Here is a 17,295-nt window from a genome sequence, read left to right on the forward strand (position 1 = left end):
AAGAAAATTTAGAGGCCATTGCTACAAACAACAGAGAAAGTAAATGAGTTCTAGGAGCCAGATGACTCTAGATTGCACCAAATAAAGAGCAAACTTACTTAAGGTTTCAATATCCTACAATGTACACATAAATAAAGATTTTTCAACTGCATTTGCATAATCCATGCTGATATAAACATAACTTACCTCATCCTGGACTCCACTGGTAGTAGTCAACTTGCTCCCATCAGTAATTGTAATAATTATTGCTGGCTCCAAAAAAAAAGGGTTTCTTCCCTAAAGTCAAAAAACACATTGATCGTATTAAGGTCTAGAGATCAGCTTAATTTTTCTGAGTAAAAAGTCAATTTTCAGAACAGTATATAAATCCCCCTTTCTTGTTTTTAAATTTTATTTATAGCACATACCTTTTGTACATTTTTTTAAAAGGTTTAGAAGGAAATGTAAACTAAACAGAGGTTAACCTTGAAGGGTTAGAATTAGAAAGAGGAAAAAATGGATTTTTCACTTCTTTCTACATTTTTGTATTGTATTAATTTTTACAGTGAGCATCTATATTTATTTAACTAAAAGTATTTAATTCCTTAAAAGGGACCCTACATTTCAATTCTAGTGATTCGACATATCTAGATATTACAAATTAAAATAATAGGTAATTTTCTTTAGAAACTTCTTAAAGAGGAAGGCAAAATACTAGGTGATCCTTTACCAAGTAATCTATGTCTTTAATCAAAGTGTCTAACCAAGTGACTAAGTATGGAAGGGCTCTAAGAGCTGGTTCCAAAGAAACACTAGGCCTACCCTGAGCTTAGCAAAATTTAAGAACAGTCCAATGTGAAAAGTTAAAAGTAAGAAGGATGGCTACTTAAAGAAATTGCTTGGCGAGAGGAGTAGAAAAATAACAGCAGCAGAGGCAATGGAACACAGTGGCACAGAGCTCTTAAACGCTCTATAGTTAAGGTGAAATAACTTCAATAACTTCCATTCAAATCTCTGGCCAAGTCACTCTATGAGTACTATGATCAATTCTAGGTGACACATTTTGTTAGGGACTCAGATAAACATAAGCTTATCTTTTACATATAAATGACTCTCATTTGAGATACTGAAGCAGATTCTGTATAACTCTTTAAGACAAAACCATGACCAGAGGGTAGTAGTTTCAAGAGGGTAAACCCTAAGCTGGAAATCAAAGGTATCAAATTCTCTGCTACTAACAGTGTTCAAGAAAGGACAGAACAAAGTTGTGTTGCATATGACGTAAAACAGCATACGACAAATGCACACTTTAATGGGCATATGAATCACTTGGTGATCTTAATAAAATGCAGGCTCTGGTTCAATAAGTCTGGGACAAAGACTAAGGTTTCGCATTTCTAACAAGACTGCAGGCTAGGAGACGCTAATGTTCACTGACCATACATAGAATAGCAAGAATGTAGAAGGATTATATGCATGTAATATCTTGTGGTTCTGTAACATTTTCCTTACATGTATATAACTCTCAATCATTAGCAGATTACAGTACATACTCCGTATTTGTTGAATGAGTTTACCAACACTTTTCACATACGGTAACTGTGATTATAATCTAATCATAAAGTGGGAGCAGGGGGATATCTGGTATATTAAATTTCTTGATCAAGTCAAGAAAGTGTATGTAGGTGGCATATACAGTTTTCAAACTGGTGTCCAAGAAACAATGGTTCCAGGCAGAGAAAACTTCCTCTGCTCATATAAAATTAAAATATGTTGGATACAACCTTTTAAGCTCTCAAATGCACAGTCGCATTCAAATGTTACTAGAACCTTGCAGGAGAAAGACAAGAATTTCCCTTCCCTTCCTCCTCCACAACATTCATGGCAGATGGAACACATTTTGGGAGACATTACATTACACACCATTCACCCCCAACATAAACAATAAATTCTCATAATGCAGATCTTCTCTTTAATCGAGAAATAGGCAATGTTCATATCCCCAACCTCTGAGCTTTGATTGGCTCCATCAAGAAGAATGCTTTTCCTTTTCCCTGCCCACAACCCATCCAATTCCTAATCATTTTTTAAGGCCCAGTTTAAATCTTCCTCTTCTGCCTTGAAACTTTCCCTGATTACTCTGGCCTTGAATAATTCAGCCCTTTCCCTCTCCAAATTTTAATAGTGGTCATTTTCAAACTTAAGTAAATAAAAGTATAAATATAACATTTCCTCAAATAAAATTGGATTTGGAGTGCTTTCATGGAGTACATTTTGAATCCCGCTTCCCCACAGCATTTATCTTCTCATTCTCATATTTTCAATTTAAATATACAACACCTCACACAACAACGTATATGTAATTAACACTACTGAACTCGACACTTAAAAATGGTTAAGGTGGTAAATTTTGTTATGCGTTTTTACTGCACTTCTTTAAAAATACACCATTTTGTACTGTTTGCTATTGTTTCCTGTTTGAATACACTGAAGGCAAGGATCATGTCATAATTCTTCCTCAGCACCGAGCACAAAATATCTAAGCACTGGACAGTTAAATATTGATTCACTGATTATAGCCTAACATAGACCTGCCCAAGTTCACAGAGCCACTCGGAATTACTCAAACTTCAACAAGCTTCAAAATATATAGATGTTACTTACCTTTACCTCAATATAAATGAGTGCTTCCCAAACTTAACATATAACAATTTGCTAGGCTACAAGGGTATACCACCTCCTTCCTACATATGTCCAACCGTCCATTGTCCATTCATTCATGTTTGTCATTCAATCATTTACTGAGTGGCTATCATATATAGGAATTGTGTTAAGTGCATGATACATAATCACTACTCTCACACATCATAAACGATGTACCTATGTACCTATAATAACTCTCCTCTCCTGGTCTCTACAAATACCATTTTAGCTCAAAAATTAGCAAAGGGAGATAAAGAAAATCAAGAAGTCCTAGTATCTTCGAAACTATTGTACCTCGCTTTCACTCTTAAGCTAAAACTACTTTGGCTGACATGCAAATCTGTTAATGCCACTAGAGCATGGACTAAATACTTGCAAAAGTATCTCTGTATCACCTTTACTTTTTAACCTAAATCAAAGTCATACTTTCTGATCAAAAGTTGGACACCCATCTATTCTTATTTCTGTGTAAGCATGATCAGAATTATCCGCCGAAGAATTCGTCATATTTATAATTAAACGACAATGGTCTACAGTCATTAAGAACTTTACGGATGATGATGTCCACCCAAAAGCTAATATGTACTTTCTAAAGAACCACAATGTCTAAAAGTCAAGTTCAAATGTATTCAAATTTAGCAAAAAGTCTGAGTTATTAAAATTTAAGCTAGGGGATTCCCTGGTGGCGCAGTGGTTGAGAGTCTGCCTGCCGATGCAGGGGACACGGGTTCGTGCCCCGGTCCGGGAAGATCCCACATGCCGCGGAGTGGCTGGGCCCGTGAGCCATGGCCGCTGAGCCTGCGCGTCCGGAGCCTATGCTCAGCAAAGGGAGAGGCCACAGCAGTGAGAGGCCCACGTACCGCAAAAAAAAAAAAAAATTTAAGCTACATTCAAACACTAAAATCAAAGTTACTTTTTCCTTGACAACAAAGCTTTCAATTGATACTTTACTAGAGTCTTATACACATGATACTCCTCGGAGTCTATGCCTGGAAATACTGTAATAACCAGGTACTTAATAATAACAATAAAGCACTTATATTTATCTCATCTGACCCTAAAAACTTGGTGAGGTAAAATGTTCAGGGAGATTAAACAATATAACCCTCAGTCACACAGTTGTAACTGGCAATGCCAGAACATGATTCCAACTCTAAATCGCATGGTCTTTCTACAGCATCTGAAGGTCCTACTGGTAGCAGCTAAATTCTCTTGAATACAATTCTACACCAACCTGGGTTGTGCCACAGTCACACAACAATGAATGTTATTACAAGTAGTTTGGTTTACTATATTCTATCTGCAGTAAAATTAACTACGTACAGTAGGACTATTCCGTTACTTGGTTTCCTGTTGCTCTGTGATGTCTTACCTACCATTTTTTCTATATATAAATCAATATACCACCTCCCAGCAAAAACACAGTAAAACAAAATGCTATATAGATAGATATCATTTACTTTTGAAAACTATATAACTTCAATCAACTTTCACTTTACATACAAACAAAAAAATAAACATTAAGTTTTTAATGACTTTAAATTTTGGAAAATACAGGTAAAGATCAAAGGCAAAGAAAAGTAAAGAAGAATATGGCTATCCTCATTTCATCTGTTTAGTCACTTAACCCTACTGTGCCTAAGATCCCTTCCTTTCTAAGGTGAAAGAGTTTAGTCAAGAATCACAATAAGAAAAGCAATAGTGTTAGTTATGATAAAAATTACAATAATGAGGGACTTCCCTGGTGGTCCAATGGTAAAGAATCCTCCTTACAATGCGGGGGGACTTGGGTTCCAGCCCTGGTCGGGGAACTAAGATTCCACATGCCATGGGGCAACTAAGCCCACGCACCAGAACTACTGAGCTCGTGCGCCTCAACTAGAAAGCCCACGTCCTGCAAAACTACAGAGCCCATGCACTCTGGAACCTGTGCGCCACAACTATAGAGCCCACGCACCCTGTAGCCTACACGCCACAACTAGAGAAGAGAAAACCCGCACACCACAAGTAGAGAGAAGCCTGCCCACCACAACAAAGAGTCTGCGTGCCGCAAGGAAAGATCCCAGGTGCCTCATCGAAGATCCCACATGCTGCAACGAAGACCCGACACAGCCAAAACTAAACAAAAATTTTTTTTAATTAGAATAATGATTTAACAAACGTAATTTATACACAAAAGGAGGGGTTTTTTTCTTCAGGGAAAAGTTATCCCAACCTCTATATAAAGCTGATTGTCTTAACATTTATCTAAGCATAAATTTTTAAATCACTTGCAGCAAGTGAGCAGACCATGTTGCGCCATGAAGCTTCTCATGTATAGTTTTAGGCTGCTCTTCCTCTGCCTTTGGTAGTACACTTACTCTTGGCAGAAGTGCATAAGTAACTGGCATCTTTCTCTGACATTCTCTTTTATCCAGCAAACTAAAATACATTTTGGTTGTCTGCCAGTATCACAAGATTATTTTTTTTCACGTTTTACAAAAAATAATTTAACATTTCAAAAGTCTAAAGTTATGATTTAATCAGTGTAATATAATGTTTTTAGCTATTCAGGGCCAAGCCTCTGAAGTTTAATAATTCTCAAATCTTTATATTTAAAAGTCACTACTTTACATTTTTATTCTTAATAAGTTTGTTTACAAAGTCACTCAATTTGGGGGCAGTTCATATTAGAATTTGCCTCAAAATTCACCTTGGTCATAAAGCTAGACTTTATCTTAGTTAAGAGTTGAAAAGAAAAAAAAAAAAAATTTAAGCTCTGCTACAACAAAGGCAGCCAGTAGAGGGACTAAAAGTTTACTTTTGCCATTAGCAAAACTAAACTCATATGTTTTACTCGCACTGGTTTTTGGCATAAAGAAATCTAGACATGTAACAAAAACTACAGTGCAAAGTATAATACTCTACCTCTAGAGATATTTACTAATGAAAATCTTGTCATTTAGAAAATTTGGTTTTAATATTGGTCAAAAGTCTCAGGTAAAAGAGTTTTGTTAAAGACAAATACAAAAACTTTTACTTCACATAAGTTCTCTCAATAATTTAACAGTATTCTGATGTTAAATGAATTAAGGCATAAAATCTCAATAAGACAATTTAAAGAATATAATTAAAGTAAGTAGGTCTTATCCACTAAAACCTATTTCATTTTTGCAAAGAAAATGCTTTTGAAAATGTTAAGACAAGTTATTTAGCAAAAATAGTTTTGAAAACATAAAATCAAGGCTAATTTACCTTCAAATATAAACTAACCTGGTTCTCAGAATCAGCAGTTTTAGTTTTACCCAAGAAATTTAAAATGTTGGGGGATGAGGCACAGGAATTTTACTGTACCCTTAAACATGTCTTTATTATCTTCTGAAGCAAAAGGAAGGCAGCCCTGAGCATTCAGCAGACCTTTTAGTGGCTACCTCTGCTGCAGGACCAAAGGCCTCAAGTTTTCTTTCCGTGCCACCATGCTCCACCATGATTATCACTGCTTTAAACAAATCCCAGAAAGACAGCCAAGTGCCTGTCTATGCTACACTTTTCCCAGGGCAGGGAAAATGTACACCAAAGATCCACTCTCTGGCTCGCTCCTGTGACAGCATCTTCGGCTAACCCACATCTATTACCAGCTAGCTATTTTGCTATGTGCCAGGAAAGCTATGGCCAACAGAAATCAACCAAAAAGATGTTAAGATGTATAACATGATACGTCCAGGCTAAAAGTATATTACCTAGCAGAAAATCAAAAACTTCCAGAAATAGCACGTGCTTTTTTTCAATCTAAAACTTCCTTTTCGGGCTTTCCTGGTGGCACAGTGGTTGAGAGTCCACCTGCCAATGCAGGGGACACGGGTTCGTGCCCCGGTCCGGGGAGATCCCACATACCGCGGAGTGGCTGGGCCCGTGAGCCATGCCCGCTGAGCCTGTGCGTCCGGAGCCTGTGCTCCACAACGGGAGATGCCACAACAGTGAGAGGCCCGCGTACCACAAAAAAAAAAACAAAAAAAACTTCCTTTTCAAGTAAATTACAGTGACAACAAGCAAAAATGTAAGGAAATGGAAAGGGCAGCCCTGAGAAATAAGTACTACATCACTAAAGGTTCTCATGCATATACGGGACAAGTACCTAGCAGGCTTGCTGCTAAAAATTTTGTAAGTTAAGTTCAAGACTAGAGCTTTAGCTTCCCTTTATTTACATCACTGTAAAATCTATATAAATACTGAAAATATGAAAAGAGTCCTGCATTATCTACCTTATTTTTCTCTATTACCATAGATAATAAAGAGGTAACAATATATGTTCTAAAATATGATAAACCAGCTCATATTCATTTAGAAACTTTTTCTGACACTTCCCTTTATAATTTGTCAAAAATCAGATTCTATAAAAAAATATAATACAGAAACATCAATATTAAACATATTCTTCTACTTTAAGCTTATTTCTAAAAGTATTAGATTGCAATTCACATCCAAAGCCTTATTAGTCATAATACTAATAAACACTTCTACAACTATACAGAATTGAGAAAACAGGCTTTTAATACATACTTTGCAACACAAGTCAACCAGAATAACATTCTTTAGTTCAGTATTGCTCAAACTTCAGACATTTGAATACCACAACCAGAATTTTTTCAATATCTACTTATTACCTGCACTAATATTTACATTCTTAATATTGTTCTTTACATCAGTTCCTTTTTTTTATTTTAGCCTCAAACTCTAGCAATAAGACCTATGAAATCATAGTTTTGATGTGCAAGTTATATTTTCTATTCAATAACTCACTGTCATTAATATTGTTTAGCTTTTTTTTTAAAAAGGGTGGGGGGGTTCATTATATTACAGGGATGAATGCACAACTCGTTAATTACACATTCCGAACAAAATATAATTATTATTTAAGTCAGTAAAGGCCCAACAGGCTTACATTAAAATCAATATTCCAAGGCCAGATTTACAAGTTTTATGTTTGTTTTCAAATTCAGCAAGATTACTTTTAGAGTCAAGATCCCAAGTGGTGTGGCATAAATAAGTCTTTTGATGTAAAAACTCAGATATTCATCTTAAGAAATTAGTGCTTTGGGTGGTGGTGTGATGAACTGGGAGATTGGGATTGACATATATACACTAATATGTATAAAATGGATAACTAATAAGAACCTGCTGTATAAATAAATAAATAAAATTCAAAAAAAAGTTTTTGCTAAAAAAGCAAAAAAAAAAATCACTGCTTTTAAAATACCTTCAACTACATACAAAAGATTTCTGAAGGATACACACTATAAACTGATTAATCATGGTTGCCTCTGAAGAACTGAAGTGAGCAACTGTATAACTTTCTCTAATGCTTTAACTTTTTAACCACGTGCATTTATTACATATTCAAAACAAGTACTCTTCAAAATTAAAATGTGCATAGTATCCAAAAATAAAACTTAAAAAAAAATCTCCTAGTGTATAGAAACCTAGTACTTAGAATAGATTAAAGTATAAACTAAAGAAAAACATGTTAAAATTCCCCATTAAAAGAAATATATTTTTAGTTTCAAGTAATGCCATTATACAATTGTGTACCAATACAGTTCCTTTATCTATTTAATTCCTTATTTTTTAAAAAATAGCATTAGGGTTTCCCTGGTGGCGCAGTGGTTGAGAGTCCGCCTGCCGATGCAGGGGACACGGGTTTTTGCCCCGGTCCGGGAGGATCCCACGTGCCGCGGAGCGGCTGGGCCCGTGAGCCATGGCCGCTGAGCCTGCGCGTCCGGAGCCTGTGCTCCGCAAAGGGAGAGGGCACAACAGTGACAGGCCCGCGTACCGCAAAAAAAAAAAAAAATAGCATTAGAAACAGATGGAATAATAAGACTTGAGCAAAAGTAGGAGGGAATCTCATATATTTATTTTAACATAATGAGTAAGGAGCAATATCCTAGGATTTGATTTAAATAATAAACTAAATATAGCTGATCCTTGAACGCAAGGGGTTGAGGGGCGCTGACCCTTGCACAGTCAAAAATACACATATAACTTTATAGTCGGACCTTCATATCTGTGATTCTGCAACCTCAGATTCAACCAGCCCCCGACTGTGTAGTACTGTAGTATGCAAGAAAAAATTCCACATGTAAGTGTCATTCAAGGGTCAGCTGTAGTAGTAATGTAAAAAATATTCACTGTTAAGAACTGAAGAATTACTAGCTTGACTTTGTGAAAAAGATGAATGTTAAACTCAATGACTGATAAGACTAACAATGAGTACATCAAAGGAAAATAATATAAATTAAATATATTTAAATATTTAAATAATTTCACAGAATTTTGAGTTTTACATCTGAACTGGAGTCTAAAATTTGGATAAGATTACTCTAACAAATAAATACTTGGTTTTGGCATTATTTAATACATAGTAGCAGGTAAACAGTGTTTATACTGGCATAAAAAGAGTAATGAGGGTGTAAGAAATATACTTTTACTTAAGAAATACTAACATTCTGGATAAAGAACCTAATACATCCATTATACTAAATGGATTGTGTGGTATTAACTTAATTCCAGCAAAGCATATAATAATAAACATGTTAGGGAATTCCCTGGCAGTCCAATGGTTAGGGCTCTGTGCTCTCACCAACGAGGGCCCAGGTTTGATCCCTTGTCAGGCAACTAAGATCCCACAAGCTGCGCAACACAGCCAAAAAAATAAAATAATTTAAAAAAAAACATGTTAGAACCATAACAGAAAAAGTAAAAAAATAAAAGCCAAGATGAAAACACACTTTCAAAGATAGGTAAAGTTATACAGCAATAATGCTGCAAATTAATTTAACCTCAAAAAAAAAAAAATCATACAGATCTGCCTATTCTATCAAAAATAATCATCTCCTTGGGTTGTTGACTACACCAAACCTACAGATATTACTTTTGCAAAAGTCTGATTAAATCACATCTTTAACCATTATCATTACTTCCTTCTAAACATCCACACTATGAATATGCTATCAAAAGAATCATTCACACATACCACAGCTATCCTACAAAAAAGATGGAATTCAACCACAGCATTCTACCTAAGTATCTTTAAGACTACTACTGAAAATGAAGAACTGCCTAATAAATACTGCATATCAGTAAAGTTAGCGATAAAGTATTAAACTTCATAAAGGAAAATAATTCATGATAAGCACTTGGAAAAACTAGTAGTCTATTATTTCCCATATGCTATGGCTTAAGGTCAACCTCAAAATAAGTTAATTGGATAAATCAAAATGCAAGATTAGGTTTTAAGGGGCCCTGCTTTGTAAAAAAAATATATATATATAATATATGGAATTTTCGTTTTCTAGGAAAGAATTTGTGGTAACCCAATTTCAGTAAGTTTTTTTAGGAGGAAATATTTAAATTTCTCCAAATCCATTATACAGGTATATGAACTTGAGTAAAGAGTTTCTAGAAATTCATTCTTGCTAAATTCTGATTCAAACATTTACTGATGCTCATGCTAAGCACCTTCCCAAGTGTTCATAGATTTAAATTTTTCAAAATAGATGACACATTTGGGAAACAAAAAACTAACCACATAATATTTGGGTTCTACTGTTAAAAACAAATTTTTACAAGCCTTCCTATCTATACATACAAATCCACCAAGGTTTTAAGTTAGAAATGAACCTCATGAAAAAGCAGATGTCACATATGGATGGGTGGGTGCCTGCACAGATCGCTACATGTTTTTGATTGATACTATAGCTCACTGAAATGGAAGCTCTAAGAACATGACAAGATAACTCTTTTTTAGATTAGGATTTACATTAAATATAATCTTGTTTGGGATTAGATATTATCCCTTCTTGATTAACAATAAAATTTAGATGTAAAGATCTCTTACTCTTTCTATTTGATTTAGGCCCAATTTTCTGAATGCAATTACTTGGGTATTCCTTCTAACTTACTGGTTTGAGAAATGGGATTGACAATTTAAAATGTACAACAAAAATTCAAAATTCTACATTAGTTATTACCTGCCAAAGTACATAAATGATCAGGAACCATCACAACTCAAGCATTACATCAGAGGCTACAAAAACATCACTTTGCTTATTCCTAATAATCCAAAAGTACTATTATTTGTCATTCTTAGGGACCCAGGCTTTGTAACATCATCCACTGTGGTTTGCAGTCTAACCTTTCACAGAGAACTGCATACTCAATCATCTTCAATTTCTGTGATTAAAAATAATCAATTGTTTTTAATCCTTTCAGAATAGTTGTTTGGATGCTTCCAGTGTCTGCACTCCAGAATAAGCAGACTTTGTTGATGTTTCCTAATATCTAACTAGGTTCACCAGCTTGAAGACAAAGTGAGAGTTTTCCTTTAACATGCCAGCATCAATCCTGTCAATGACTAGTTACAAATTACATTACCTAATAAGCTAATGCTACAATTACTTTTTCTCACATACTCAGAACTGTTTTCCTTTCTATAATAAAGTTTTTTAGATGATATAATCCTCCCAAGGACCTTCACATGTTCCCCAGCTTCTCTGAGCAAAACTAATAGATGGAAAATGTTAAAACGTCATTTCCTTTTAAGGCAAAGATAAAAAAGGCAAGCGTATGTAGGACCTAGAATAAGTTTTGCTAAGTCATCACTAGGCTGATAAATTGGTCCTCTGATTAAAACTAATCCTCTTAATTATAAGATTTTTAAGTTAAAATACTTTTGAGGTACAACTATCTCTCAATATACCAATAATCAAATTTCAAATCACATAGGCCCTAAAAGAGAAATATCATCACATAAAATAATCCTTCCTAGGGTCATCCTATTATGTTCTTTTCCCACATAAATCTACATTACAAACAATAAAATGGATCACACCTTTTACATTTGACCTTTCTTCTGCACAATGACATCCTCCACCCCATCCTAATCATCAGCAACCTGAATTCTAAAATATACTGTTACAAGGCCCTAAAAATGGGCCAAGATCTAAATTTCCTCAAAGAAGCTTGAAACCTTTCTTGCTTTGAAAATCAAAAACATGTTTGTTTGTTTGAAGTACTAACTGTTATTAAACCATTTCTGAATAAGAATTAGAGATGTGGGGGAAAAGACTTTTGTAACTCCAAGGGGAAAGTATTTTTGGAGTAATCTACAGAGCTTCATTTCAAAGCCAAAAACCATTATGTTCCCTATGGCAAGAAAATTTACTTTAGCTGAAACTGCTGGACAGCTAATTCTAGCTTCTTGTGATGTATACATATTGGGTTATGAAAAAACTTTTGTTTTTTCTCAAAGGTTTCAGATTATAAACCTTTTCCAAGCAGGCACTTTGCTAGATGATTAACAAAATTATTTCCAGGGCTTCCCTGGTGGCGCAGTGATTGAGAGTCCGCCTGCCGATGCAGGGGACACGGGTTCGTGCTGCGGAGCGGCTGGGCCCGTGAGCCATGGCCGCTGAGCCCCCACGTCCGGAGCCTGTGCTCCCCGGCGGGAGAGGCCACAACAGTGAGAGGCCCACGTACCGCAAAAAAAAAAAAAAAAAAAAAATTATTTCCAATCCTTAAAAACTTTTTCAAGATTGGTATTACCACCATTTTGTGGATGAGAAATTTGAGGCTCAGTGAGGTTAAGGGACTTGTCAGTCAATACAACATAAGCTAGTAGCCCCAGAGCCAGGCAAGCCAGTTCTAATGAAGCAGTTCTTTCCCTATCACCACAATTCTTGTTCTTTAAAAAGCTGGATAAAATACTCTACCCACAATTCCAATTTTTAAAATTTAAATAAAAGGAAATTCACAAAAATGGTAATACGTGTATTACAATAACAAATTATACCATATATCACTCAATTTTTACCACAATCCTGCAAGATAGATTATTTCATTCTATTTTCCTAATGGGGAAACTGAGGCTGAGAGAGATTACATGACTTGCCAGGAACCCATGGGTGGACTAGGAATTCATAGAGCCAAACAGATTTTTCTGAATCTTAACAACAATGCTTAGAGATTTTCAAAAGTATCTTACGTCAAAGGAAACTAATTGATAGTTAACTAGTTACAAAGCTGTCCAGGTAAAAACTTATAATTATAGCAGTAATACTGGCACACTACATGGGAAAAGTCAACTAATTAACGGACTAGGTTAATAGTCCTGTATTAACTACATCAGAAACGTTAAATAAACTATGAATATGAAATCAAACAGTATGTGTGTGTGTGTGTGTGTATATATACACACACACACATACATATTAGCATCCAGGCCTTAAATTAAGAATGGTATAAAATCCTGGCAACTATCCCCCATGTTCACACTTTTTTTTTTTTTTTCAAGGAGTTGGGAGGGAGGAGGGAGTGGGAAGAAAATCCAACTGAATGTAAAAAACTGTATTTTAACAGGTGTTACAAGAAAAGCTAAGTGTAACACAATGACAAAATGAAACGCCTGCTTTTCACAGAGGAACTGAAAGGACACACATTTCATTGGAGAGTTACTGATACACCCCCACCCAGAGGGACTCAGATCTACGGGCTATACCTTCCAGTAAAATTTGCTCTTAAATAAAATACAAATTACTAATAAAATCTGCATGACTGTTTCATAACCAATTGCTCTCTTTTGAAATTTTTCATAATGTGAAGAAATTCAGCATTTTAACTTTTCTGGGCCTTACTTTCTACATTAATACAATGAGGAAGATGGAATCTAACATCACTTTCAATTATAAAGCTCTGGGAAACAATAACCATAATAATATATACAAAAAATCTACTGAAAAGTTCTGTCAGTAGATGCAAAAAGTTCAATTTTTTTTCCAAGAGTGTATTTAAAATTTTACTAAGCTTCATAATTAGAATATGTGTATTTAAGGTATATCTCAACAGAAAAGGTTGGGGGGAAAGAAGAGGGATCAGGCAATAAAGACAAACAAAAACAAAACCCAAAAGACTCAGTACTTTATGGTTTCGGACCATGCTTAAATTAAACAGATTAATAATAGGGCTAAATGAAAATTAAGTTTGTATAAAGAAATTACTTATTTAAAATGAAAGGAAACAGGGAATCCCCTGGCAGTTCAGTGGTTAGGACTCTGCGCTTTCACTGCCAAGGGCCTGGGTTCAGTATCTGGTCGGGGAACTAAGATCCTGCAAGCCAAGTGCCCCAGTCAAAAAAACAAAAACAAAATAAGAATTAAAAAATAAAATAAAATAAAATGAAAGAAAACAGGGCTGGTATACGTGAGCACTGACCAACCAAAGAAAAGAAACCCACCAAGACGATTTTACTTATAAGAGTATAAATTTGAGTGAAGGATTATGATGACTAAAAATAATTTTAAATATTTAGGAAAATTTCAAGTTATAAAATATTATATGATCTCCTTGGAGAAATCCATAACACAAACATGGCTGAACAATACTTTTAGCTAATTCTGACCATAAATGACCTTAAATCAATTGAAAATAAATGAATAAGTGAAATTCTTTCATTCAAATATTTGTTCCTGGCTTTTTAATTTTCAGCTGTACAGTTTAATACATAATTATTGACATTCTTCTGCATAAAGGGAAAATAAAAATTTCTTTGAAGAAATGGAACGTGTTATTTACCTTTTATACTTCTGATTTATTTTCAATAATTTCTAATTAAGAATGCAATTGATGTCTTTAGGATATTCTTTTTCATTCTCTTTTTAAAAAAACACACAGGGTGGTTTTTTGATCCTTTAGAAAACAGATTTAGAGTATAAAATTATGAAGATAAATTATAGCAAGTATTTTCAAAGAAAATAAAACCTGGGTCTTGAAATTTGTCATTTAAATTACCATCTTTAAAACTAATGCTCACAGATGACACAATACTATACATACAGAATCCTAAAGATGCTACCAGAAAACTACTAGAGCTAATCAATGAATTTGGTAGAGTAGCAGGATACAAAATTAATGCACAGAAATCTCCTGCATTCCTATACACTAATGATGAAAAACCTGAAAGAGAAATTAAGGAAACACTCCCATTTACCACTGCAACAAAAAGAATAAAATACCTAGGAATAAACCTACCTAAGGAGACAAAAGACCTCTATGCAGAAAACTATAAGACACTGATGAAAGAAATTAAAGATGATACAAACAGATGGAGAGATATACCATGTTACTGGATTGGAAGAATCAACACTGCGAAAATGACTATACTACCCAAACCAATCTACAGATTCAATGCAATCCCTATCAACTACCAATGGCATTTTTCACAGAACTAGAACAAAAAATTGTACAATGTATATGGAAACACAAAAGGCCCCGAATAGCCAAAGCAATCTTGAGAAAGAAAAATGGAGCTGGAGGAATCAGACTCCCTGACTTCAGACAGAGCTACAGTAATCAAGACAGTATGGTACTGGCACAAAAACAGAAGTATAGATCAATGGAACAGGATAGAAAGCCCAGAGGTAAATCCACGCACATATGATCACCTTATTTTTGATAAAGGAGGCAAGAATAATACAATGGAGAAAAGACAGCATCTTCAAAGTGATGCTGGGAAAACTGGACAGCTACATGTAAAAGAATGAAGTTAGAACACTCCCTAACACCATACACAAAAATAAACTCAAAATGGATTAAAGATCTAAATATAAGGCCAAACACTATAAAGCTATAAAACATAGGCAGAACACTCTATGACACAAATCATGGCAAGATCCTTTTTGACCCACCTCCTAGAGAAAGGGAAATAAAAACAAAAATAAACAAATGGGACCTAATGAAACTTAAAAGCTTTTGCACAGCAAAGGAAAACATAAACAAGACAAAAAGACAACCCTCAGAATGCGAGAAAATATTTGCAGATGAAGCAACTGACAAAGGATTAATCTCCAAAATTTACAAGCAGCTCAATATCAAAAAAACAAACCCAATCCAAAAATGGGCAGAAGACCTAAATAGACATTTCTCCAAAGAAGATATACAGATTGCCAACAAACACAGGAAAGAAGGCTCAACATCACTAATCATTAGAAAAATGCAAATCAAAACTACTATGAGGTATCAGCTCACACCAGTCAGAATGGCCATCATCAAAAAATCTACGAACAATAATAAATGCTGGAGAGGGTGTGAAGAAAAGGGAACCCCCTTGCACTGCTGGTGGGAATGTAAACTGATACAGCCACTATGGAGAACAGTGTGGAAGGTTCCTTAAAAAATTAAAAGTAGAACTACCACACAACCCAGCAATCCCACTACTGGGAATATACCCTGAGAAAACCATAATTCAAAAAGAGTCATGTACCACAATGTTCACTGCAGCTCTATTTACAATAGCCAGGACATGGAAGCAACCTAAGTGTCCATCAACAGATGAATGGATAAAGAAGATGTGGCACATATATACAATGGAATATTACTCAGCCATAAAAAGAAATGAAACAGTTATCTGTAGTGAGGTGGATGGACCTAGAATCTGTCATACAGAGTGAAGTAAGTCAGAAAGAGATGGTAACATATATGGAATCAAAAAAAAAAAAAGGTCCTGAAGAACCTAAGGGCAGGACACGAATAATAAAGACACAGACGTAGAGAATGGACTTGAGGACAAGGGGAGGGGGAAGGGTAAGCTGGGACGAAGTGAGAGAGTGGTATGGACATATATACACTACCAAATGTAAAACAGATAGCTAGTGGGAAGCAGCCGCATAGCACCAGGGAGATGAGCTCAGTGCTATGTGACCACCTAAGAGGGATGGGATAGGGAGGGTGGAAGGGAGATGCAGGAGGGAGGAGATATGGGGATATATGTATACGTATAGCTGATTCACTTCGTTATAAAGCAGAAACTAACACACCATTGTAAAGCAATTACACTCCAATAAAGATGTAAAAATAAATAAATAAATAATAAATTAAATTAATGCTCAATAGGAAATAAATCATAGCCATGTTATACTACTTTGAGCTCAGTCAAACCTTCTTATTAAAACATCCCTTGATCTACCTAATAGATGTGCTCCTCAAAAGTTCCTTGCATATTAAACTTGTGTAAATCTCATCTTAAATGCATTAGGGGGAGCTCCCTGTTTGAAAGAATCCTAAAACATGTGCTTTTGTCTTCTAAAGGTTCCTTTTCTAACTTGTATTCCTATGAAAGAATGACTTTGACTTATCTGCTAATTGATATTCATCCAGTTTTCATTTAACATTGTTTTTTTAAAAATACCAGCCTTGTACTTTATCCCATGCTTATCAACTGCCACTAAGACAACTTTGATCAAGTTATATTTACTTTCACACTGCTTCCCCAGGAAGCAATATAAAGCCCACCCCTGCGAAAAATATATATATACTTAATATGCTACTAACAGATTTCAAAGCATGTAATAAAAATCAGCTTTAAATATCACTAGATTTTTATAACTAATTTCAAATTCAAAGGTGAAAAATAAGAGAAAACCAGAAGTGAATAATCTATGGAGGGGAGAAAAAGTATGCTTTGTGTCTACTGAGCACTTCATAATTTTTAAATTACATTTTAATATACCATCCCATTTCAGACTCTCATCGATTCTCTAAGGGTATTAATGGCTTCATTACTGGCAATTTGGGAAACAAAGAAGC

The 17,295-nt window shown here is 35.0% G+C and overlaps 1 protein-coding gene across 2 annotated transcripts in view; it reads right to left on the reverse strand.

Moving 5' to 3' along the window:
* The window catches only part of INTS6 (integrator complex subunit 6), a 90,690-nt gene that overhangs the window by 66,148 nt on the left and 7,247 nt on the right, over positions 1 to 17,295 (reverse strand). For both annotated transcript variants that reach the window (XM_004274617.4, XM_049701049.1), the window contains one exon: positions 187 to 276. In XM_004274617.4, coding sequence (XP_004274665.1) covers positions 187 to 276 — 90 coding nt within the window. The remainder of the gene's footprint in view (positions 1 to 186; positions 277 to 17,295) is intronic.

Source organism: Orcinus orca, chromosome 18 (genome assembly GCF_937001465.1).
Source record: "Orcinus orca chromosome 18, mOrcOrc1.1, whole genome shotgun sequence".
In the NCBI taxonomy this organism is placed as follows: Eukaryota; Metazoa; Chordata; class Mammalia; order Artiodactyla; family Delphinidae; genus Orcinus; species Orcinus orca.